This window comes from Vipera berus, assembly GCF_964194415.1.
Source record: "Vipera berus genome assembly, chromosome: 3".
NCBI lineage: Eukaryota > Metazoa > Chordata > Lepidosauria > Squamata > Viperidae > Vipera > Vipera berus.
In genome coordinates, this window is record NC_138204.1 from 38017931 (window position 1) to 38042665 (window position 24735).

The window sequence follows — 24735 nt, forward strand, 5'->3', positions numbered from 1 at the left end:
AGTGAATGGAGAAGCAAGGTGGTTTCTTTAAAATATTTGTATTGATTTATTTCCATTTAGATGCTATTTCATTTCCAACAAATTGGGGGCTAATCATGCATTACAACTAGGGTTAAAAATTAATAACTGTTCATGATAAAACTGCAACCAAATCAATCATTCTATCCTTCAGAGCTGATATGATCTTATCCCCAAAAGCCACATTGAAAGCCATGTTTTCACAGCTCCTCATGTAAAAGGAAGAGTATTAGTTCAGATGGCAGTTCAGTGGAAGGTAACATGCATCTGAAGTGATTTGCTCTTACATGGATTCTTTCCTAGGCTTATTCAGCAATCAGGGAGCATATATTTGCTTCAGCTCTCTAAAATTTCTTACTGTGCATAAGAAATCAGAATAGCTTAATATTCAGATAACTGGTCTAAAATACATTGTATTTTAAAAACTCATGCTAATACTGAAGGGAAAAATATAAAGATAGATTCTTTAAACTTAGGAGGTTTAAAAATGTGTATGCTTTTCTCTTTTCCCAGGTAAATTGTGTCATTTTCATAGTTCTTTTACTGTCTCTGCAACTCAGGTAAATTTGCTGCCTGCCCTTGTTACTTTTATGTGCAGGGATTAGTTGTTCTGCTCTGGAAAAAAATGGCTGTAGCAGGAGAGAATATTGCATCCTATTTTATATCAATCCAGATGAAATTTATATGCAGCACTGGGGGGAAAAACAGCATATTTTTGGATGGGCTGCCCTCATTTTCCTTCTCCTCTTATACTTAGCACTTGCAATGGAGAAGACACTGCATGCTGCTTTTGCCAGTTCAATAATCCTTCAGAGTTTCATGCAGTGAAAATTAACTCTCACTCAAGAAAAGAATTAAGTTACATTTCTTTCCTTAGGTATACATTTATTTGCATTCTTTCAATTTGGAGTCTCCTACTTTTTACTCTTCAAGCTGACAAACCCAGGAAAAACTGGAATTATGTCATGATTACACAATGTTCCCCACATCTCATGTGCATGTTTTCATTCAAAGCAAGCCTCATGGAAAGAAGAGAAGTTGCCGGTTGAACCCCTGTTGCCTTGTGGCTGAGAATCACATCCCACTGAAGCCTTTTATAGAAAACATTATTTTGGGAAATAGGTTCCGAAGTCCAGGAAAGGGAGAAGGTCATTAGGTTTCTTCTGGAGCATGAGGAAAACAGCTGCTGCTTCTTTGCAGGCAGGAAAAATGCCTTTTCTCACCGGTTTAGCAGAGCTGCTCTCCTTGAGAGTAAACAGGTGAAGCAGCCTATTTCATTTGCAGTTTAATAGTACTAAAAGTTTTGGCACTCTACTGTGAAGTCAGAAAGCCAGGGATGTAAAAGAGGACTTTGGGTATATATCTCAGACCTAGTTCAATCAAAGATAAAAGTGAGGAAGCATAGGCAGACTTGCCAGATACAGTTCAGAAATGTAGTCCTGACTGATATGGCATTGGTTTCTTAATCTGGTCTGCTTTAATAAGACTGACAAAGAGTGAAATCTTGCAAGAAGTGACTGCCTAGGAAGGAGAGGAGGGAGAAAGGAGAAAGCAGCCAGTTGCCTGGAGAAGGGTGCACATTATGGCACGGGGAAGGAAAATATCCTCCTTTAAAAATCTCTTCTTTTAAGCCCATTTGATTGTATCAGACAATCCGAACACAAAGTACTGGTACTGCCCAAATATACTTGAATTCTTTAAGAGTTAAAATACTTTTCTACATTCTGTATTAGTGAGTCTTACCCTTTAATTACAATCTTTCTGGCTGGCTATAGTAACCAGCCTCTTACCATGTTTTTCTTTCATCCACAACATTTACCCAGGAAGAAATTTCTTAAACTCAAACTCTATATATTTTAATAAGATTTTAAACAAATCACAGCAAGTACTTTTTGTGTTTCAAAATCTTATTTTCAGTCAATCTGACCCTTAGTCCATTTAAAAGGTTTCCAAAATCAACATTGTAATTACCCTTTTTTATTTCCATTTTTTTTAAAAAAATGTTTCTATATGTTTTAAACTTAAATAAAGATTCTTTCATTGTAAGATGAAAGAAATCATCCAGTGTAATAAAATCTGCTCTTCTGCAGTTCTTAATATATAAAAAAATGCAAACCATTTCCAGTAAAAGTTATTAAAAGGGGAAGTGAATGAACTCAGCATCCTTTTGATGGCTCTGAACTATGGTTTTAGCAAAGCTAACTCCAAAATCCTGACTGTTACCTGGTCTTGTTGTAGAGAACATCTGTTAGAAGCACTCTGAGCAATCCCAAAACTTCTCCCTGATCTAGATAGGAGTTTGGGGAGCCAATCCCATTCACTGGTACCACTTTCCACTATGGCTTCTGGCTCCACTAAAAGTGAAGTTGTCTTCAGTCCCCCATTGCTTCCACGGAAGTGCCTCTCCAAAGGCATTGAAGACTTGTTTATATCCCTGGACCTAAGGTCTCGTGAACGTGAAAGGCTCTGTTTCTTGGTTATGTTAACGTCTATGGATTATAATATTTCTTGACTGCTATACGCATAGTATATTCACAAGTTCCACTGAACTTAGGCAGCCAATAAATTTAAATAAAAAACAATACATATATGTATGTTCATGTAGATAGTAGTGCTTAGCCAAGCTTAACTGATCTTTAAAAGCAATGCAGGAGAACTCCCAGTTAGAAGCTAAATGGGATAGTATCAAGAAATAACAGGATTGTCCTTAGAATACAAATGGGGGGGCAGTAGCAAATAAGTAGCAAATTATTGTCAATAGAGCCTGCATAGATGGATCCATAAAACTGTTGGGGGTCAAGATAAAGTTGAAGGGGACTTTGTACTTGGAAAACCCCGCTCGTCTTCAGTGTGAGGAAATGGTTGTGAAATATTATAAAATTACAAGCAGATGAGATTTATAGTATGCATCTAGAGTAACTGAAAAAATTGTTGAAAAAAATAATCATCTACTTAATGAGATATGTTATTGCTGTTACAGCCACATAAAAATGCCCTGGCGTCCAAAGGTTGTGTAACCAATGTCAAATATTAAATTCTACTTCCTTTTAGTCAACTGTGTATCTTGAATGGTAGAAGAGAAAGCATTGGCGGACTTGATAGTCTGAAACACTTCTGGTAATTAATGTTTTTTAGTTATCATAGATGACAATATCTTAAAATGATGAAAGTGTGGCTGCACATGTATCACAGAAAATGTAAATAATTTTACTTTGTAAATTATGTTTCTTGTTTTGAGCTGTAAATGAAGGAAGTTGCTGGAGACTTTTTATGCTTGATCTTTTCTAGACAACCGAAGAAACAACTCCTAGCAAGATACCTGAAATACCGGTACATACCTGAACATGAACCCCTCAATGACGTTTGAAGAACAAACAGAACAAATTGTGGAAGCATTGTTCAGTACTCTTTGCTTAAAGAAGCAAGAGTCACCAGTAACTGAACGTTGCCTGAAGTTGTGCACTGCAAATGCACCCCTTGTTCAAGGTACAAGGGTTTCTTTCAAAACTAAATTGTGGTGGGGTCTGGGGGGGTGGCTTTGTATTTCCCAAATTTTGAAGTCAGGGCCAGCTGCTGGATCTTCTTGCTTGGAGTAAAAAAAAAAAGTTTGCTATCCGTAGTGGTTTTTGTTAAAGACCAAAACTAGTTTCTTTAGGCCGTAGTGGAAACCACTAATTTAAAGGATTTTAGACCTGTCATCTTAATCAGTTACATTTAAATAAACGGTTAAAATCCCAAACTAACATTAAAAAAAAACCTTGCATTTAAGAAGCAAGAAGAAATTGCTTAATTCTGAAATGTGTCTGTAATATCAAAAAACTTCACTCTTAACTCGTAATGATACTCCAAAACAAAGTTTTAAAATTGAACAGTACTGTTTTAAATCTACTGCTTATTAATTAAGACATTAGTTGGTTTTGGTAAAAGAATTTTCCGGGTCCCTTTTCCAAGTCAGGGTATTGCAAATGAAATGCAAAGCATGCTGCTGGTGGAAAGGAGGTGATGCATTTATTCTCCAAAACAAAATAAAGACGTTCGCTCTTGAGAGTAGGAGAGAGAGGATGAAATGCTTGGAAATAGTTTTTATAGGGGATTTGGTTCTTTGTGTTTGAGTATGTGCATGTAATTGTTTGTGTGTGGGGTGGAAGTGAACACGACCATTCTGGTGTATCATTATGGCCAGGGGGCAATTTTAATTGTTTTTTTTTCTATAACTTCTTTCTTTGCCTTCTATATGGTGTCTAGTTATCCCTTTTGTGGGTGAAGAGAAGCATAAGCATAAGAGTTTTGTTCTTTTAATTTCCTTTGCCAGGTTGATCGGTATCGGTTCTTTGTTTTGGCCATTTGTGCCATTAGTGATTTTTAGTTACATTATATCTATTTGTCTGCAACGTAGTTTCTTGCCCCTGAAGTTGGGACTTTAAGGAGGCAGGTTTTAAACACAGACAGCCCTATAACAAAATCAGTCCTTGAGTTTTCAAAATCCTAAACTACTAAACTCTTGTTTCAGTAGCAGGAAAGATGAGATATATGAAATATAATTATATATATAAAAATAATTATGCACTGCTGGCCAATAGTTAAAGGGCAGTATTGCAGGCGAACTCTGCCCACTGCCAGGAGTTTGATCCTGAAGGGGTTGAAGGTTGACTCAACCTTCCATCCTCCTGAGGTCGGTAAAATGAGGACCCAGATTGTTGGGGGTCTAAATGCTGACATTGTAAACTACCCAGAGAGTGTTGCAAAGCCCTATAGAGCTAAATGCTAATACTCTTGCTAATTACTGTTCTGTGTGATAGCTGAAAATAGGAACAAATGTATGTAATAGGGCAATGATGGTATTTTCCATAGCCATTTAGTCCATGGTCTTTGCAGATATCACGACCAGTGTGGTAAGGCATGAAAGTGACCATATGTGAGTCCCCAAATCTAATAGTGACATAAGAATCAGCCCCAAAATTGAAACTGAAACCAAATAGGTCAGTTTATTCTGTGCAATCATTTGTGAAATCATTGTGTGAGCCAAATTCTATCTCACACACACCAGTTGTGAAGCAGATAATTTACTCTGAGCATGCTGTATGACATTTGGAAGCTTACAACCATTATATATCTAGATGTCACTTGTGCAATGTATCTGTTACTTTGATAATATCCATTAACTTTCCTCCACTGCTTTTAGCTTCATAGTTATGCAAGCTAGGCTAGTTGAGTGAGCTTTCTCTTTCGTCCTTTCTTTTCAGTTCTTTGTTCTCTGAGATAGAAAACTTTGTTTTCTCTTCATAGCCACGGAAGAACCCTTAAAAATAAAGATCCAGAGAGACCAGTGGACAGATGAGAACTGTGGTTGAGAGCTATGGGTGGATAAGGGAGTGTCACAGTCAGGCACTATGGAACATTGGGGGGGGTACTATAGGGGGACAGAGAAGGCGCCAAAGGCAAGGACTATAGAGCGTAAGGTAAAGGTAAAGGTTTCCCCGCACATGCGTGCTAGTCGTTTCCAACTCTAGGGGCCAGTGCTCATCTCCGTTTCAAAGCTGAAGAGCCAGCGCTTGTCCGAGGACGTCTCCATGGTCATGTGGCCGGCATGACTAGACGCCAAAGGCGCACAGAACGTTGTTACCTTCCCACCGTAGTGGTCCCTATTTTTCTACTTGCATTTTTACGTGCTTTCGAACTGCTAGGTTGGCAGAAGATGGGACGAGTAACAGGCGCTCACTCTGTTACGCGGCACTCGGGATTCGACCCACCAAACTGCCAACCTTCTAACTGTCCTAACCCACTGAGCCACCGCATCCCTTACTATAGAGAGTAGGCAAGTGGAAAAACAGTAGGAGCAACTTGCAGCTTCCTGCCAGCTCCCCCGATTGACTTTTCTTATTGGAAGCCAATAGGAAATGTCGGAAGTTAGATCACATGACTGCAAGGATGCTGCATTAATCACAACTTCACAAACTGTTCGCAAGTCCCCCTTCATTTAGCACTTTCATAATTTGGTTGCTGAACAAGTGGTTGTAACCTGAGAATTACCGGTATTTTTTTAAATAAGCAAATTTAAATTCTCTTTAGTTACATTTAAAATGTAGATAAATGTTATATGGACATGTCAAAAGGATCGGAATTGAAATGAAATAGAAATTGAATTAGAATGTTTTTATACAGGGGAAGAAAGAGTTGTTTCTGCAAGCAGATTTGATCCGGTTCTTATTGCCAATTTACTGCGATCCATAGGAGATCAGTGCCAAGTAGAGATGGAGGGCCAGGTACAGGCAGTTATTGCAGAGGAGAGCACAACACAGGTAATTTCTAAGCATTCTGCTCCAAATTCTTTAGTTTTAGTTTACCATTAACTAACATCTATGTAGATGTAAATTATGCCAGAATACTTTGCCTCATAGATGCAAAGCATTTTATATTGGCTGCTTTAATCTGTCCTAGTTTAATATGTGTTATGCTGTTTTTTTTTAAAATAGTAATTTTGTTGAATGTTACTGTACAATTAAAAAGGTATGAGCTAATACAGACTTCAAAAAAAGAATAAAAAGAAAACCCAAGTGCAGAAAAGAAGCCAAAATAGAAAAGAAAAATAATGTAGTAAAAGAATAAAAGAAAAATATAATGAAATAACTTTCCACTCCATAACAAGTATAAACAATTTTAGAAACTTATCACTTTCTCTTAAAATACAACAAATGATCTGTTCTTCCCATATGCATTATCTACAAACAAATCTTTAAAGCCTTATTATTATTAGAGTTAACAACATACCTATGTAACCTTAACCACATAAAATAACTTTATAACCCTTCCTTTTACTTTAATAATCTTGATCTTTAATCCATTCAAATAATGTCCTGGAACTTAATTTCTTTTCATTTTTTTCTGTCCTTTCTCACTAAATCCTTCAAAACTTTAACAAAAGTCTCTTTTGTAAATACCATGTAGGAAAGATATACAGGCCACTCTTTTGATGTGTTACTTTGTAGATCCCTCTTAATTATTAAGACATCACAGTTTCTCTTGCATGTTTGGTCTAATAATGGTTAAGGTGGAGGAGATTGTGAGTTCCACTTCTGTGTTATAGGCATGGAAGCCAGCTGGGTGTCCTTGGACCAGTCATTCTCTCTTAGCCCAACCTACCTCACAGGGCTGTTGTTGTAGGGAAAATAGGATGAGGAAGGACTACTAGGTAGCAACCCCCTTGAGTTATTTATAAAAATAAAAAGGTGGGATATAAACAAACAAATACCCAGTGTAGCATTTTTTTCCATATCTTTCTTATAGCCTCTCATTTTAAAATCCCCTTTCAAATCAGTCTCAGCCTTGCCTGATAAAACTTGTTCCTCTTCCGTAATGTCTTTTAAGCATAGCCTTTCTATAATGACAGAGTCTTTCAAAATTAACTGCATTCTGTATATTAGAAAGTCAAATTTAACTGTTCTCCTTTATTAATCTTTGTTGTTGTTGTTAGTTGCGAAGTCGTGTCTGACCCATTGCAATGCCATGGACAACGTTCCTCCAGGCCTTCCTGTCCTCTACCATCTTCTGGAGTCCATTTAGGCTCACGCCTACTGCTTCAGTGACTCCATTCAGCCACCTCATTCTCTGTCATTTTAATCTTCAGTTCCTTCTAGTTCCCTCTAGTGTCCAGTTTTCAAAGCACCATCCTATAATTTCTTAAAGAATTCAAACTAACAGCAGTTTCTCATTGGAAAGAGTCTTATAATTCATTTCAAAATTTTACTTCAAATCCATCTGAACCCTTAGGCGTAACTTTCCCAAATCAATGTTATAGTCATTCTTTTTTCCCTTTATTGAAAAAAAAATGACAGTGGTAAATAAAACAGGCTCGAGCCCAGAGATCCAAACAGAGAATTTGGTATCAGAAATCAAGGTTTAGAGGGTGCAGCTAACAAAGTAAGCTAAGTTCAGGGAAAGCCTGAAAAAAAAGAAGGTTTTGGAATCATGGCAAAAAAATAATAATGCTATTTATGGATGTTGTTCTAGTGATTGAATGTTATTAGGCAGGGTGATTCCAACAGCAGGGATAGTAGAAGTCACACTCTCTTAAGAGGACTTTGTTCCAAGGTAGCCTTTCAAAAACTATTTGGCACTTGCATATTTGACATCATTATTTCATATTTGCTTGTTTCTTCACCAATTCTTGACCTTCATCTTTTTCCTAAGAAAGGATTGCTTGCTTCATGAAACCTAGACTATTCTAAGCTTTAATTGAAATACTTTAAGTGTTACAATCGTCAAACACTTTTGTTGCACAAGTAGAACAAAAGAGATCTTTGATCCTAGTGATAAATGTTTGATTTAAGTTTTAAGGTGAACCAGAGCTGTTCCCCACCATAAATACCTGTTGTCTTTCAGTAGTTGCATTTTTTTTAAAAAAATATTGTTTTTTTCTATGTTTACAGATAAAGAAATTTGGAGAAGTAGCAAAATCTCTCAGCAGGATTTGGATCAGTCAGACTCATGGGTTAGAGCCTGAAAGAGCTTTTCTAGGTGTTGCTGTGAAGTTGTGTGCGACTCTTATAGAGAAAACTCATGAAACCTTTTCTGCATCCATACTCACAGAAACAATCAACAGAAATCCTGAAGTCAGAGACTATATTGAAAGGCAAGGTGGCTGGGTAAGTTAAGTTAATGTTTGACTATGACTTAGCACTTGGGTAGATTGCATTCAAAGGCCAACCTTCAAAAGCTCAGAAAACAGGAAAAATAACTTCTACTAATATGAATTACTATTCCATTAATTCCAGTGAACAAAATTATTAAGCAGCCAATGATTGTGTTCATTAGAAATTTTGACTCTTGCAGTCCCAACCAATCTGGAAGCACCATATGGAAAAATTTCAGGATCCTATTGTAAAAATTTACTCCTCAGTTTTAACTGAATTTTTTCTAAATGTAAAGCAATCTGCACTAATGCAATGTGATCCACTCCTTTCTCACATGCACATGAGTGCAGAGTCTCTTATATCCTGATTCATGGATGTCACTAATCTACAATCCCCAAACAACAAGCAGAAGGAGCTGATTGCTGATAACAGGCAAGCTCCTTCCATATTTAATGGTGGGACCATATTCTTATCTTGTGCAATGATATTATCTCTGAGTATAAGGTATGGGGGTAATCTACTGATGTCATCTTCAGGTCTTAAATCAAAATCCCAATTTATTTCACAACAATGGATTTGGGATCTTTACTGTATACTTTTGAGAAAGGTCATTTGTTGCTCCTTCCACCCTTATCTAATTACCAATATTTTTCTGTTTTTTTTAGGGTAATCTTTGAAGAAGTCTATACAGCCCTTAGTTTCTTGCTTCTAATATAAAAAATCCATCTGCTATTATGGATAAAATAGAGTGGGAGAGAGTTGCTGCAAATCTAGAAATGGAACTGCAAATGAATTGAAAAGGCTGTATACAATTCTGCCAAGAAACAAAATAAATTTAATTTAAAAATAAAATCATACTAGCTTGATTGTCCTTGCAATTAAATTGTTGGCCAAGGAATTTCATAGATAATTCCTGCAGCCACAATTCCATATAATACAATGCATCAATTTACAGTTCCCTGTTTTAGTAGATCATCAATTCCTTGGTCCTAGTTTTTAATATATTCCTGTTTCATACAAAGGAAATGTCCATATCTGGGAAGACAGGAGCGTTACTTGCATCTCATTTTCCTGCATTGTTATTTGGTGTCAGTTCTTTATATGTAAACATTTGCTGGATAAAACATCTCAGGAAAAATATTGTAAAGTACGTTAGAAACCTTTAACTAACCATATTAGTATTTGAAGATGGTAGTTAAGAATACCTACAGTAAGAATAAGAAAGATAGAAGCAATATGAGTTATTAAAGTTTAAGGCTGTGAAATATATGTCTTATCTGGAAACCTACTTCATTTGAACCAATTTATTATGATCATGTGTAGCATCTACATATAACAAGGTATAATTGATTTAGAAATTTGAATTACTTAGAAGTAACTGCTTTGAAGCATTCTGCCTTATTGACAGTTCGTTCTTTTTTAATAGATATGGTGAGACTGGCTGTTCCCTTCTTGCTTGAAAATCTTTGTTTTTGAGCAAATTCTACTTTCATATGTCAAACCTTGTTTAATCTCACATCCTTCAAATGTGTTGAACTACACTTCCAAGCAAGCTAGCAGAGCTTCAGCTTGGGAAATGTTACATTAGATTAGATTGATCCTGTTTAAAATAGTAGTTTTGTGGAATGCAGAAATTTTTGACTAAAATGAAGTTTATGTTTCTATATGTTTCTTCTAAGAGCCCTGGTGGCACAGTATAGAATGCAGTATTTCAGGCAAACTCTGCCAACAGCCTAGAGTTCAATTCTGATAAGGTTTGGGGTTGATTCAGCCTTCTATCCTGCCGAGGTCAATAAAATGAGGACCCTGATTATTGGGGGCAATATGCTGACAGCCCCAGAGCATGCTTTAAAGCACTATAGGGTGGTATGAAAGTCTAAGTGCTACTTAAGGAAATTCAACTATTTTCTAGAATGTGTTTAAAGAAATCAGAATCAAAGAAACAATGAGAAGAACTAGGATTATCCACTGTGTTATGTACTGGGCTTTTGGAATATAACCACGTGCGTTGCTGGAGAACTAACGGTTCTCCAGCAATTCAGACAGGACGTCTCCGGTCCTACAATTGGTCAACTTTGGGTGGCCAGCATGGCTTCAATCCGATTGGTTAATACCATAGGGCCTGGCTATATATTGAAGCAGGGTGACTCCAATCTCTCAGTACAGTTTCTGCTTAAATAAAGTATGTGTTTGTCTGTACTCCTCTGCGTGTCCTCGTTCCTGCTCTTCAGAGCCCACGACATAATACACTGTATCTGTCTTCATGAACTATAATTCCAGTTCTCACACAAAGGAAAGAAAATGTATTGCAATCTTGAAAAGAGCCATTTAGGCCGATAAGTCCAACTTCTTGCTCAGTCCAAGAATCCAAATGGAAGCTTCCCAAACACATTATTGTCTAGCCAGTAAGGCGAAGCTCACATTTTAGGCAATTGGCTCCCCTGCCAAACTATTCTTATTGAATGGAGGCTTTGTTTTCTTTTAATCAATCTGAACCTGCCTGTGTATTGCACTCTAGAAAGGGAGACTGTGTCAGTATTTGAAAAATACCATCACAATCATCTTTACTCAAAACTAAACCTCATGAATATCCTCAATTTCTTTTGATGGGTTTGATTTCTAGCTTTCTTATTATCCTTGCTGCCTTTCTCTGGACCTACTCTAGTTTGTATGAACTGGTACCACATGAACACCACTTCATTAAAATTTGGTGCTCAGACTTTAAAAGCATGCAGATTAAAATGCAACTATGAATTGGGAGTATATTAAAAATCTTGGGAACGATAAATATCAAACGTTAAATCTAAAACTGAAAAATTTATTAGGTCATTGATCGTCTAAAAGATTGTATGTTAAAACAACTAGAATATGTGTAATCTAAAAACTATGGATATATGTAAGAAAGTTATTTTCTATGTGATTGATAGGATAAAACTTGTCTTTAAATTTACAAATAGACAGTATATATGAAGGGGAAAATAGAAGAAATGTTTATGGTAGCAATTTGAAATCTGTACTAATGATATCTGTATGTAATTGAATTACTACTACTCAGCCACCACGTTGCTTTTCAAATATGTGAATGTAATATTAGAAAATCAATAAAATTTGTAAAAAAAAAATAAAAAAAATGCAACTATTATTTCCCATTCTCTGGAAACTACACTTCTGTAGAAACAGGTTACATTTTCATTTTCCATTTGCATTTTCAATGCATGGCTGACTCATATTCTGTTTGTGGTCACTTACTGTTCCAAGGTTTTTATACAGACATCATTACAAGCCAAGTTAACCTCCCTCCCCATCCTATACTTCTGCATTCGATTTTTGTTTCATAAATGGACCTCTTTACATTTAGATTTTTCTGTTACTCACTTCTTGAATCTGTCAAGATTGTTTCAAATGTTTACTTGTCAGCCATAGTATTAAGTATTCCATCCAATTGTGTGTCATCTGCAAAACTGATAAGCAATAACCCATCTCTAAACACAGGTTATCATTTTTAAAAAAATGAGTTCTGAACTAAGGACTAAAATCTTGACTTTCCCGTGCCTAGCCCAGTACCTTAACCATTAGAGCAGTGTTCCTCAGCCACTTTAAAGCATGTGGACTACAACTCCCAGAACTCCTCAGCCAGCATGCTTAGTCCACAAATCTTAAAGTTCCGAAGGTTGAGACAAACTGCACTAAACCATACTGGCTCTCATTTATGCTTATTCATGATTAACACAGGCAGTTTAACTCAACAGTGGGCAAAGACCATCATTTTTCATCTGTGGGATGAAGGCAGCTCTATTCACCTAGTTGTGCTTAGAGTTCAAGTGCTAGAAACCACAGCTAGAACTGACTTTGATTGTCAAGTGGAAGAAGGCTTAGGTAACAGAATATGTGATTTTAACTCTAACTTATTTTTCCTCACAACAGTAACAGATGGATGGGCTGGAAAACAGTGACTGACACAAAGTGACTCAGTAAGCTTTCGTTACCAAAGGTGGAGTAGAACCTGAATGTCTCCACTTCTGTTCCAGCAGCCTAACTAGTACACTTCTGGTTAAAAGAAAATCCAAATTCCCTCTTCATATCTGATCTAGATACTCTTTTGCCCCCTCCCCCCAAAATTAACTAATACAATATACAGTTTCTCTTGTCTCTTCTCTACCTCTTTGAGATGTATCAAGAGAAAGCTGTAGGTATTATACTTATTTTTTTCATCCAACAAAAAAGTATTTTTTTATTATCTGAATTTTACAATGCATGGTGTTAGTTACCAACATGTTTGCATGAGAACTGATATTTACCTTTTTGTGTCACTGTGAAGGCAAATATAATTAGGAGGAAGAGATGTTAAATTAGATGTAAAACTGAAGTGCAAATTTGTGGCAACTTTGACCGCAGGAGATTAAACGGAAAGGGAAATCCTGACATAGTTACAAGCTTCTCCTGCCCTCCCCCCCACTTTGCCTTTTCTTTACCATCAAAACTTTGGTCCAATCTATCTTTCCATAGTTTTAATCTCCTGTTACATTTAATCTTCTTGTCTTGTGAATTCTACCAATTATTTTTCCATTTGATATCAAACAATGATACCAAATAATTAATATGCCCATAAAGTTCTGGGCTATTTTCTAATCTTTTTCCCCCATAAATATGGATTTTAAATGGAGCAAATGTTCTCAAAAATGAATTATTTGAGTACTTTAAATTGTTGGAAAAAAATAGCTTGTTTACAGGAAACGCATATTAGAAAAAAGGATATAAAATATCTAATTTGCAAAAATTTGGTGAAGAATTTAGTGAGAAATGAGAAATGAAGTTGTTTTGTATATAAACTCCCAATTACAAGCAAAACTGTTGATTATGGTAGACGTGGGGGAGTGGGGAGTGGCAGTGGTGGAAGTATTTTGCATGGGACCAAGAGTCTGATAAAGGGAAATTTATGCTCCAAATGAGCATAAAGTAACATTTTACAAAGGATTTATAAAATAATGGACTTACCATTAAAAAGGTGCTTATTGGGAAATTGGAATAATTTGTTCAGAGGAAGATATTAAAACAATACATGGTAAAATACCAAAAGTTTTTTATATATGTGAGCTTATGGATGCATAAAGATACAAAAATGATAATGCAAAGGAATATGCTTATTTTTCTTAAAGACATATATGTTTTTCAAGAACTGATATGTTTTGGATATCTAAGAATTTGGTTTTTAGACCACTGACCTTAACATTTAAAAGAAAAATCAATTCCTTCACATGAAAGTTAAATGAAACATTGTTTCAGAAAGAAGGATGTTCCTGGTCACCACTGTTATTAATCTTATCTTTGGAAGTATTGAATAGCAATATAAGCCAAGAATAAATAATTGCTGGAGTGAAGATTAAAGCGGACACATATAAATTATTGGTGCTACTGATTATATGGTGAAAATTCCAAAAAATCCTTTCGAAGAAATAGAAATGTAATGAAAAAAAATTAAAAGATTTTGGTGCATTAGCTGGATTTAAATTTAATAACGGGAAAATAAAGAAATTAACAAAAACACAAGGATGGAAGAGCAAAAAGAATTGATGGCAAAAAATGGTTTTAATATTGAGAAAAAAGTGAAAAGATTTTACTACGATAAAATATGAATTACATGCTGTTTCAGAACAATTACATTAAGGCATGAAATGAAATTAAGAAGGACATGCCAAAATGGGAGAAATTACAATTGTCATTGTTGGAGAGAATGTCTGTGAAAGAAATGAATGTGTTGCCTAGAATTATGTTTTTATTTCAAGCAAAACCTATTTTGCTCCATTTAACCAATGGCAGAAAGAAATATCTAGGTTTGTAGGGCAAGGGAAATGTGGAAAACATGAGGCTCTTTAAAAAAAAATCATGCCTGCTGGACGTGCAACAAAGCCAGAAAAATTTGGGTTCAGGTACATACGGTGATATGAAGAATGTTAAATAAACTTTGGCTTATTTATGTATTTATTCTGAGTATCTGGTTTGTTCCAACCACATGGGATATTCCATATGTTAGTCATTAACATGTCAATTAAGAAACAGCTGGGGAGCAGTGCTCCCCTGTGGCAGAGAGACAAAACTTTTCTTGTGCACTATTTTTGTAAGTTAAGTAGGCAGAAGAGGTAATTAGAAACTTGTTTTTACTTAGTTTTCCAAAAACTGAAATCAATGTTCTTCTGAAGGGAGAGTGGGTAGTAACAAAAATCACTCCAATAGTCTGCATTCCAGGAACTGTCTAGTGTCAATTTAAAATAATCTCTGGGTAAGTTTAAGATTTGGACATAAAAATGTCTGCTGCTGAAGTTCTCTGGAAAGTTCAGTCTAGGTCATGTGAAAGGGCAGCAATGTCTGAATATTTTGGAATATTTTCTGCAAAGTTTAGAGCTAAGGCGTGACTAATATATTTGAAAAGCTACGCCATCTCTTTCTGGTGGGAGGAGAAAAGTGGATATATGAACAAAGAATGCTCTTAAAATCTGAGAAAGCTGGTTATCAGCACAAAAGTATTTCAGACTTATCAGACTTATAAATGAAGAAGATGGATTTAATACTGAAATCTGTCTACATTACCAGTCGTATATCAGGGACCTGAGGTACCTTTGCTGCTATTTCCACCACCACCACCCCTTTTTATCTTCATGGAAAGAATGCTATCTCAATGATCTGTTGGGCGAGAAGCTCATCTTAAAGAAAAATGAACAGCGTGTTTTTAGGCTCATTTTAACTAAAGTAAGATGCTTTTTCATTTTGTAAAATAATATATTATTTCATTCTCATGGTTAAAGGCACTAGGGCCTGGCAAGGAATTATTTTTTTTAAGTTCCTCACTGTGGCTGCTACATACATAGTCACTTCCTTTTTGTCTTGTGATGAACTAAGCAAACCAGACTCCAACAGGAACCCTCCACACACTGGTGGCTATTTCCACTGTAGCATGTATTTGTCATGTTCATCTTTCTTTCTGACAGTTCATCTTCATCTGGTTTTACGGCATGGATCAAAGAGAAATTATCATGAAAAACCTGGAAAGGATCAGAAACAGAAACCTTAACAAAGAAGAGTTCACAAACGAATATATGGTAAGCAAGCTGCACCAATATTTCTGAGCATGGTTTCATTTTAAAGGAAGAATTAATTCCGTGTTCTAAGAAGACCACCCTGTTGGTTCAGCTAATTCATGCTTATAAGGGGGGGGGGGCAGTTGGTGGTTTTTTGTTTTTGCTATGCAACCATTTAAAATAGCATTGAAGGGGACAGATGGGAACTGCCTGAACCTTAAATTACTTTAAGGTTCAAACTCGATCCTTCCTGTTTTTTGTCGTGGGATTGTATTAACTGAACAATAGTGCTAGCTTGATTGCAAAATGGTTGGGAGAGTCACTTGTTGAGATGGGCAGCTATAGAAATCAATCAATCAAACAATAAATAAAGATAAATTTTCCACTATATGGAGGATAAGAAAGGAGCACTTGAGATTATAAGTGACCTGGGAGGGCCCTAGTCACTGTTGACTCCAGGTTGTAGGGAGACTTCCAACTAAATGCTATCATTGTAGGGCTCTCCCTGAATCCATTTGCCTCCTTGCTACCTTTATTCAGTTCCTCTCTTTCAGTGCGATCCATACATCCACTCAGAAGGAAGAAATTGCCTCTCCTTCTGATTCAAATTCAAATAAGTGAAGAGCCAGAAGCAGGGCCAGGGTTTAGCAGCAGCAACCTCTTCCCACCTCAACCCCCAGCCCAAGGAGAAGATTATAATTTTAAAAATAATGTTTGTATAGTCTTGAAGGATGATTAGCAAGAACCAAATCAAAAATAGCCTTAGCCTATCAAAGATTTAAAAAACATACGTAGGAAAAAGATAACAAGTTGAAGACTATGATGACTGTGAATTGAGGCCTTCAATTTAATAACAACTTGTCCGTGTTCCAGTATACTATAGATTGAAAATTATGTTTTGAGGAGTCCATGGCAGTTTTTAGTAGGTCACTAAGGGTAATTTCTTGAAGGATAGCATATTCATCACTGTGTCCTCGTGTAAATAATAGCTCTAATATAACTTCAGCTTGTATGAACACTAATACTTGAATTTGAGAGGCAGTGGATAGCACATACCCTAGAATGTCTCAGATTCCTTGGCAAAAAATGACTGGAAAATATAAATATCTTTTCATTAATTTGATAAGAGTTCTTCTCTACTGCTAAAGAAAAAAAAGACTTTTGCAACAGAAACTCGGCATGGCACTGATAGATATCAGAGTGCTAGAAATTAGAATTTTGTCTTTGCAAACAAACCCATCTAGTTTCCAATAACTGTATTAAATAGTCCACCTCTACAGAAGAATCTTTGTGTATTGTCAAAAAGTGCCTACTAAGAAATCTATAATTACCAAGTACAAAGAAGGGCAATATTTTATCTTCTTGCTTTCATAAATATGTTTGTAGTGTCTATGTCTATGAGTTTGGGGGTATAAATTTGAAATACATATTAAAGTTCTACATGGTTGAAACAACTTTTTCTACATTTGATGCTCCCCAGATATACTAGAACTGCTTACTTCTTTAGTCATATTCATTCAGATAAGCCCATTGCCTAAAGCAACAATGGCAATAAATGTTACTAGTCAATTGCAATGCTCTTCCAGAGACATCATGCCCTGTTTCCATTGGCTCAATCTTTGGGTGCTGTTAGTTGGTTTCCTGCTGCAGCTTGTTAGGCCTGGAGGGGGTTGTTTTTAGCCTTCAGGTCTTTACCAGTCAATGTTTTGACTCCCCTTTGTAGTAGAGAGCCTATATTCAAGGTTGACTCAGCCTTCCATCCTTCCGAGGTAGGTAAAATGAGGACCCAGATTGTTGGGGGCAATTAAGCTGACTTTGTAATAATGCCGCTTGGGTGTGTGTGCGAAAGCCCTAATAAGCAGGCATATACATAGAATGAAGGCTACTGCTAAGCTTGTAAGCCGCCCTGAGTCTTCGGAGAAGGGCGGGATATAAATGGAATTAAAATAAAATAAAATAAATAAAAATAAAAAAATATTCAGTCTTTTGCAAAGCTGGTGCTTGTTCAGTTTTCCTTCTTTCTTAAACTTGCTGTGCAGATATTTCCCACTCCACTTCTTGGAGGAACTGACTTTGAGACTGTAAAAATTTCCACTTTGAAAAATCTGGGTAGAATATCATCTGCTATAATATTTATTTATTTATTTTATTTATTTTATTGCATTTATATACCGCCCTTTCCCTGAGGACTCAGGGCGGTTTACAGGGAGTTAAAAATCAAACATACAAAAGTTAAAAGCCAAGTTAAAAGCCAAGTTAAAAGCCAAGTTAAAATGCATCAGTTGTTGTACTATTGGATCATCAATGTTCACAGATGATTCACTTATGACTAAAATATTCTTAGTGTGTTTTATGAAAATGCTCCAGAAGTGTTGGTGGAAAAAGCTCTTCACTGCCACCCTACAATGCCACCAAGCCTGATAAGCACAGAATGCTGGAAAAAAATGGTGGTATCGTTTTCCTTGAAATCTATATCACTTTGAACAGCATAAAATCAATCAGTCATTAATTATTCTCATTTATTCAAACAATACTAATTTTTATTTGCTTATCTTTGTTGCATTTCTTCTGGTTCAGTTGTTTATTTCTAGTATTTGACTTTAGCTACAGGATGAAACTGGCGATTGATGGATATAACAATGGACAATTTCCAAGCAGGCATGCAAAGGATACAATTTACAATTAAAGGCCAAGTGTTTGTTTTTACTATCAGAACTGAACATGATCCATTTCTCCAAATTATTTCAAACATTTTGAGGCCACTGAAATAATACTGAGTGTCAAAAATAGTTCTTGATCTATTGTGTGTTGACCAGGTATGGCAAGGTCAGAAACAAACAGCCTGAAACCAAACAACAACAAAGGATAGATGTCAATTATTATTCCCAGTCCCAAAGCAAGACATTATTAGCTCAAGATATACTACTGACAGTAGAAATAGGTGCAAGAATTGAATCACGCTTTTATTATAAATATGGCTTGCATTTTCTTCTCGGTGATTGCTTGATTTCTCAATAAAATAGTTTTTGCAATCATCAGAATTTGTTTGCAATCATCAGAATGTATGTGTTTGTCTTTGAATCACTTCCTGCAAAGCTTCCGGATTTGGAACTAGTCAGGAGAAAACTGAGATACTGCAAACGAAAACACCAGACCCATTTTATCCAAAATGGGAGTAACATATTTGATTCACTTGGATTTTCAGAGGACAATTTTGATTGAAGAAAATTCTGTTAATATCCATCTTCATTTCCTACTTCCTTTCCCCCCTTTAATTATAACTTTTGAAATGGACAAATAGTTCAGTTTCATATTTTCAATTTTTTCCTTATATTCACTCCTGTTTTCATATCAAAGTTTTTCAGAAGTAGTTTCCCACTGCCTCCTTCATAGGACTAGAGAGAGTGTCTGGCCCAAGGTCACCCAGTTGGTTTTGTCTCGAAGGCAGGACTAGAATTCACGGTCTCCCTGTGTCTAGCTTGGTATCTTAACCACTACATCAAACTGGCTCTATTTTTTAATTTTAATTGACTTTAAATTACTGTACAGATACATATTAATATTCAAACATATTCTTTAGAAAAGCCAGTCTTCGCAGCAAGGAAAACTGTCATGGTAGTAGCCTGAGAGTGGGCAAAATGGTAGCTTCAGAAAATGAGTAAGCCAGTGTCTGCCAAGAATGTACAAACTGCCTACCAAGTGGAGCCTGTGAATAAATCTCAAATTTGAAAGAGTCATTTTGTAGCCACGTCCATTGGTCTCTGAAAATTGTGACAGAATGGAAAATCTCCATCAGCACTAATAGAGTTGGTGTGTTTGTGTTTGGATGTGCAGGAGCAAAATTTGTGTAGACTGATGCTCTAGAGTATACTATCCACCTCATTGCAGATCAGCACTAATGACGGCAATGTGCTTCAAATACCAACTTGTTAATATATAGAATTAGATAACACAGAATTATTACTGAACTGACTATACAAAGTATCTTTTCTAAACTGCATTCTTACTGTCATTTGCTATATCCATAACCTTCCAAAAATCTCTTTCCTTCAGCCGCTTATGTGTGTGTTCGTTTTCTCCAAAATGTCATTCAGATGTGATTCCTAGAATTTGAGCCAGCACTGGCTATGCTGGCTGGGAATTTCAGGTAGCTGTGACTGATGAGGGAGAAAACCTATATAGGCCATTTTCTAAACCATATGGGAGAAACACTTTTTATGACTGCAGTTAGAAAACACTGAATGGGCACTTTGTTCACACAATCAGTTTCCCCATCAAGTTGTATTCTCATTATTTTATGCTAAAAAAAACCAGTTGAAACAGGAAGTAGGTGCTATTTTAGGACAGTAATTAATTAATATGTGGCACTTGTACTACATACTGTGGAATCCTTTTGTCTTGGGGAGATTAAAATTAAAAAAACAAAAAATACACAGGCATCTTGAGCACAGAGAAACCTGAATGATGGTGATCAAATCATTCTGTTTAAGTGCAGCCTAATATATTTTATTCAGTATAACATTTGAAAAAAATATATTTTGTTTAGATACAGTACACGTTTACAGGCTTATATTTTTAATAGTCTATTGGTGCTTCAAAACTAGGATTTAGTTGTCAAGATCTTCACCCCTTTATGGGAGTTCAGATAGTATCGTCTCTCATTTATTCACCCCTTTCATTCTCATCATTTTTTTGTTTGTGCTAGGATTATGTTTTAAAGCATGAAATGATCTCTATCTGTATGAATGTTTGTCACCCATAACTCTAAGCAATAGTTAGACTGATAGGGAGTTGAGTTTGAACCAGTGTTGACTCAAAGGTGTAAGCCACCCTAGAACACATTGTTTAATGGTGCCAACACTGCCAACACAAACATTTGCATTTTTAGAATGATTCAGCACCCTAGGCCAGTGCCTCCTTAGCCATGAGCTAAAGCTGGCCATGGATTCAATATTTCTGGAAGACATTCTGATTGGGGAGATCTCTGCTAGAAAATGCATCCATCAAAATATTTTTTTTAAAAAAATAACACATGCAGACTGGGGGATTGGATTTTCTTCATCCACTTCTCTGTATAAAAACATTTATTTTCCTTAAAGCAAACGTATGCATGGTTCATTAAGCTATACATAAAGTAAAATAATAACAACAAACTGGCTGTGGAAAAAGAAATCATTCACATTTTGCTTAGAAGGCCATATGCAAAATCCTTTCCTGTCCAGCTGCACCGAGTTATGGTTCACTGCCGCTAGAGCTGGTAAAAAAATGAGTGGGCCCAGGAGACTAAAGAAATATCTGCAGTGGTTTTCAAGATATAGCAGTGGATCCTGTCCATTAATATGCTCTCCAACAAATATTCTTCTCTCTTTTCCACCCCCTTGCATATTTTTATCTCCATATCATATTGTATCTCAGAGAAAGAAATTTATTCTAGGCAACATCAAGTTTTAAGTGCTTATGACACTGGGGGGGAAAAACCCATGTGATAACTGCAGTATCAGTTAGAACAACAGTGTAACTTGAAAATCTGATTCAAATAAAATTGGAAAGATTTAAATCAGCAAACTTCCTTTAATTAAAATCATATAGTCCAATAATCCATCTTAGGCTGTATCCACTCTGCACTTTTAAGCTGCCCATGTCCCGTGATGATAGATAAATCTGAGCCAGTTTAAGAAATCCCTGTCCAGATTGAACAGCTTGAAAGGATTCACTTCAGACTTCACCTCCGAACATCTCTCCTTGGGCAATTCTTCTGCTGCTGTGCCCTTTTTCCTTTCTGCTCCTGGAAAATAATAGCCAATTGCTTTCCTTCCTGTGAGTGGATCTTATTCAGTGTATGCACATGCGCATATATTTTAATGTACATGCTTGTATGTTTATAGGTATGTCTATGTTTATACATAGACAAAATTACACACACACACACACACATTAAGGTAAAGCTTGAAAATGCACATATTTGAAGGCACACCACCTTCAATTTTTTACTGATGTGGTTACACAATTATTTCAGTGCCACAAAAGTTAGAACAGTCTCTCAGTGTGCAGAAAGTTCCTGGTTCCAAACCCAGTGGAAATGCTGTTATATTTTTATTATTCTTTCCAGGGATGCTGCAATTAGTTGCAGAAAATAATGAAATGGTGCAGCCCTCTCTATTTATTAAAAGAAACAAAATACCAGGGGAAAATGGGAGATCAGGCAACAATATTTGCTTGTTGATTATAAACTTGATCTATGTTTTTGGTATAACCAGCAGATAAACGTGGTCTATTATGATGCGATGCACATTAAATTTTATGAGTGTGTTCTTTAAAAGTTTAGCTTTTTATCCTCTTTTGTACATAGGATTACAATTTGGTATCTGCAATACATAGCTGAGCTATTACAAACAGATTGATTTCTATTCACCTATTAAATTACATTGTGATACTCTACAGGGATCACTACTATCTCCTTTAAATTTTTATTACCTTCTTCAATCTAATTGCAGGTGTTGCAGAAGTGGGCATCAAACATAGCTCAATGTAGAGGATACAGGGTTGTCTTTCCCACATCTAAAAGCTGCTAGATGCATTTGGGCTTACTAGACAAGCAGTTAAGTTTTGATCCATATTCACATGGGACACCAATATGGAATATCCCTAATATGAATACAGCAAGAAAAATGTTTTATTGGAACTCTTGGGCCAAGAAAGGATTGATACCTTGAATCAACTGAGTCTTAATAGTTGTTTTAAGGATGCTGAAAGGCTACATTTTAAATGTATATGTATACAATTAAAAGATATACCATAAAGCAGTATGGGCCAAGAAAGGATTGATACCTTGAATCAACTGAGTCTTAATAGTTGTTTTAAGGATGCTGAAAGGCTACATTTTAAATGTATATGTATACAATTAAAAGATATACCATAAAGCAGTATGGGCCAGCCATTTTAGCAGCTCAGGGGTGCCCATTTTATACATTTTTTTTAAAAGATGGAAGTTATTCATCAGAAAATCTTTTCCCAATTTATTAGGCTTCTCAAACAATGTAGCCCCATTACCAATATAGGTCATTATTTCATGAGTGCAGTGCATGACAATGTCCTCCCACCTACATAACACCCCCCACCCTCGACATCCTGTGCAAAACCGCTGCAATCCAGACTGGAAGATGAATATGTCCATCCAGATTGTAAATCATAGGAAAAAATATATAAAATTTTGTACCAATTTTGGCCATATCATGCTGCCATGTTTTTAAAAATCTCAGTTAAGGAAACTTTTGCCAGTGGCACAGGATTTCTTCCCTGTGCCCTACTGTAATTCAATTCCTATTGCTACCATTGCCTGTCCTGTAATTTTTCATAGATTTGTCCTGTTAAGTCTCTTAAAAAATCACCCACAGTAGGAAAATTGAAAGCAAATACTAAACTTCTGTGTCTCTAGCTTCTTGCTACAAGCATAATTTTGTGATGTGACTCATTTGAAAGAAGTATTGACTAATCTATTCGGAATGTTTGTGTTTAAAGGCTTTTGTCTCACTCAAGCAATTGGGCCAAATGATCTTTGAGACTTTTCCAGATTTCTGAATCATTGGTTCCCATCAGATTGAGCAAAGCACTATCTCTGAAGAAACTTTGGACTCATCCGGGTTTCTATTTTCTCCCTTTGAGCTTCTCATTACATTTATCTGTCTCAGCTTTTTCTTATCTAGAGTTAAAGTTCCTCTGCAAGAAAAACGTGATAGTCAGCTCTTTATTTCCTGACCAATCTGGCCTACAGTCATCTATGGATATAAATGCAGGGAGCAAGAACTGAACTGTGAATTGTGATCTCTCTCTCTCTCTCTCTCTCTCTCTCTCTCTCTCTCTCTCTCTCTCTCTCTCTCACACACACACACACACACACACACACACACACGCACACACACACACATACACACACACACACACACACACACACACACACCAATGTTGTTAATTTGACATTGTGACTCTGGCAGTCTTTCCTGTTCTTTTCTTAATTCTATTTATGTATGAGTATCTTTCTTGCTTTGAAATGAGATGAGCAGCTAATAAATTTAATAAATAATAGTAATAACCTATGTTCTGAGCACTTCCCAATCCATTAAAATGTAAAAGAAACAATCATAATCAAATAACAGTAAAATGAAAAAAAGAAAAAAATCAGTAATGAAAACTATATAAGGATCTGTACGACTATATGACTTTCTAGGGATTCTTGTGCGGGGAAGACAATCTTTCAGGAGCCACATGGTGTATTTTCTCTGTGTCTCTAACTAAGTGAGGACATGATATATTTATTATATATACAGACAAAACCAGGATTTCTTGGGACAAACGTTTGATGTGTGTGTTTTAAGGCGTCTTAAGTTTTTCCTACACTTTGCTGTTTGTTTGTGGTTGAAATCTGTATGAATGCATACCTCCATTTATTAATAGTTTGCCACCAAATTTTATTGGTTTGACTTCAATTGGTTTGATTGCCTTTGGGGGCTATGTATATTCAGGAACTGTTGTTCTTGTTTTAATTAATGGGAAAGAGCGAAATCCACAGATTGTTTTAATAATATTCTGAGAAAAAATTGTCAGTGCTGGAAATTCAGGAAGCTAGGAGCAAGGGATATGAAAGGGAACAAACCAATTGTTATAAAACAATATGTAACAAAAAGATACAGAAACGAGTGAATGTATAATTATTACTAAAACACAGTTGATTGTGGAAGCATTGTAGCTTCTTCTGTGAATGAAGGTTTGTACAAATATTTTTCATTCTGTAAAGAGAAATGTTGATGTTATAAAAAGACTATATGCCACATTTTTTAATAATGTCAGGATTATGACTTTGTTCCTCCTTTAAAAAAACAAAATCCAAAGAATACTTGAAATTATATGTGGAATTAGTTGGAAGAGTCTCATGGTTGAGCCATTTGTTTTGCAAAATCCAGGTTGCCTTCTAGATAGTATGGTCTAATCCAGCTCTGGCAACTTGGCACTTTCCATGT

At 36.0% G+C, this 24735-nt stretch overlaps 2 protein-coding genes across 5 annotated transcripts in view; both read left to right on the plus strand.

The window, feature by feature from the left end:
• Positions 1-242: 242 nt before the first annotated feature.
• Positions 243-12059, plus strand: BCL2L15 (BCL2 like 15). 4 transcript variants are annotated; one of them, XM_081322876.1, is made up of 6 exons: positions 244-578; positions 3070-3135; positions 3307-3504; positions 6181-6317; positions 8445-8660; positions 9314-12059. In XM_081322876.1, exons 3-6 carry the CDS (start codon positions 3363-3365, stop codon positions 9323-9325), a joined length of 507 nt encoding a protein of 168 aa, XP_081179002.1. In that variant the 5' UTR covers positions 244-578; positions 3070-3135; positions 3307-3362; the 3' UTR covers positions 9326-12059. The 4 variants fall into 4 exon arrangements, with proteins under 4 accessions (XP_081179004.1, XP_081179002.1, XP_081179001.1 ...); XM_081322875.1 differs by lacking the exon at positions 244-578 and adding an exon at positions 946-1277; XM_081322878.1 differs by lacking the exon at positions 3070-3135 and having other exon boundaries at positions 243-578.
• Positions 12060-15183: 3124 nt separating this feature from the next.
• Positions 15184-24735, plus strand: part of PTPN22 (protein tyrosine phosphatase non-receptor type 22) — a 34762-nt gene continuing 25210 nt past the window's right edge. The window contains exons 1-2 of the mRNA XM_081324110.1: positions 15184-15392; positions 15632-15742. Coding sequence (XP_081180236.1) covers positions 15656-15742 — 87 coding nt within the window. The 5' untranslated portion in view covers positions 15184-15392; positions 15632-15655. The remainder of the gene's footprint in view (positions 15393-15631; positions 15743-24735) is intronic.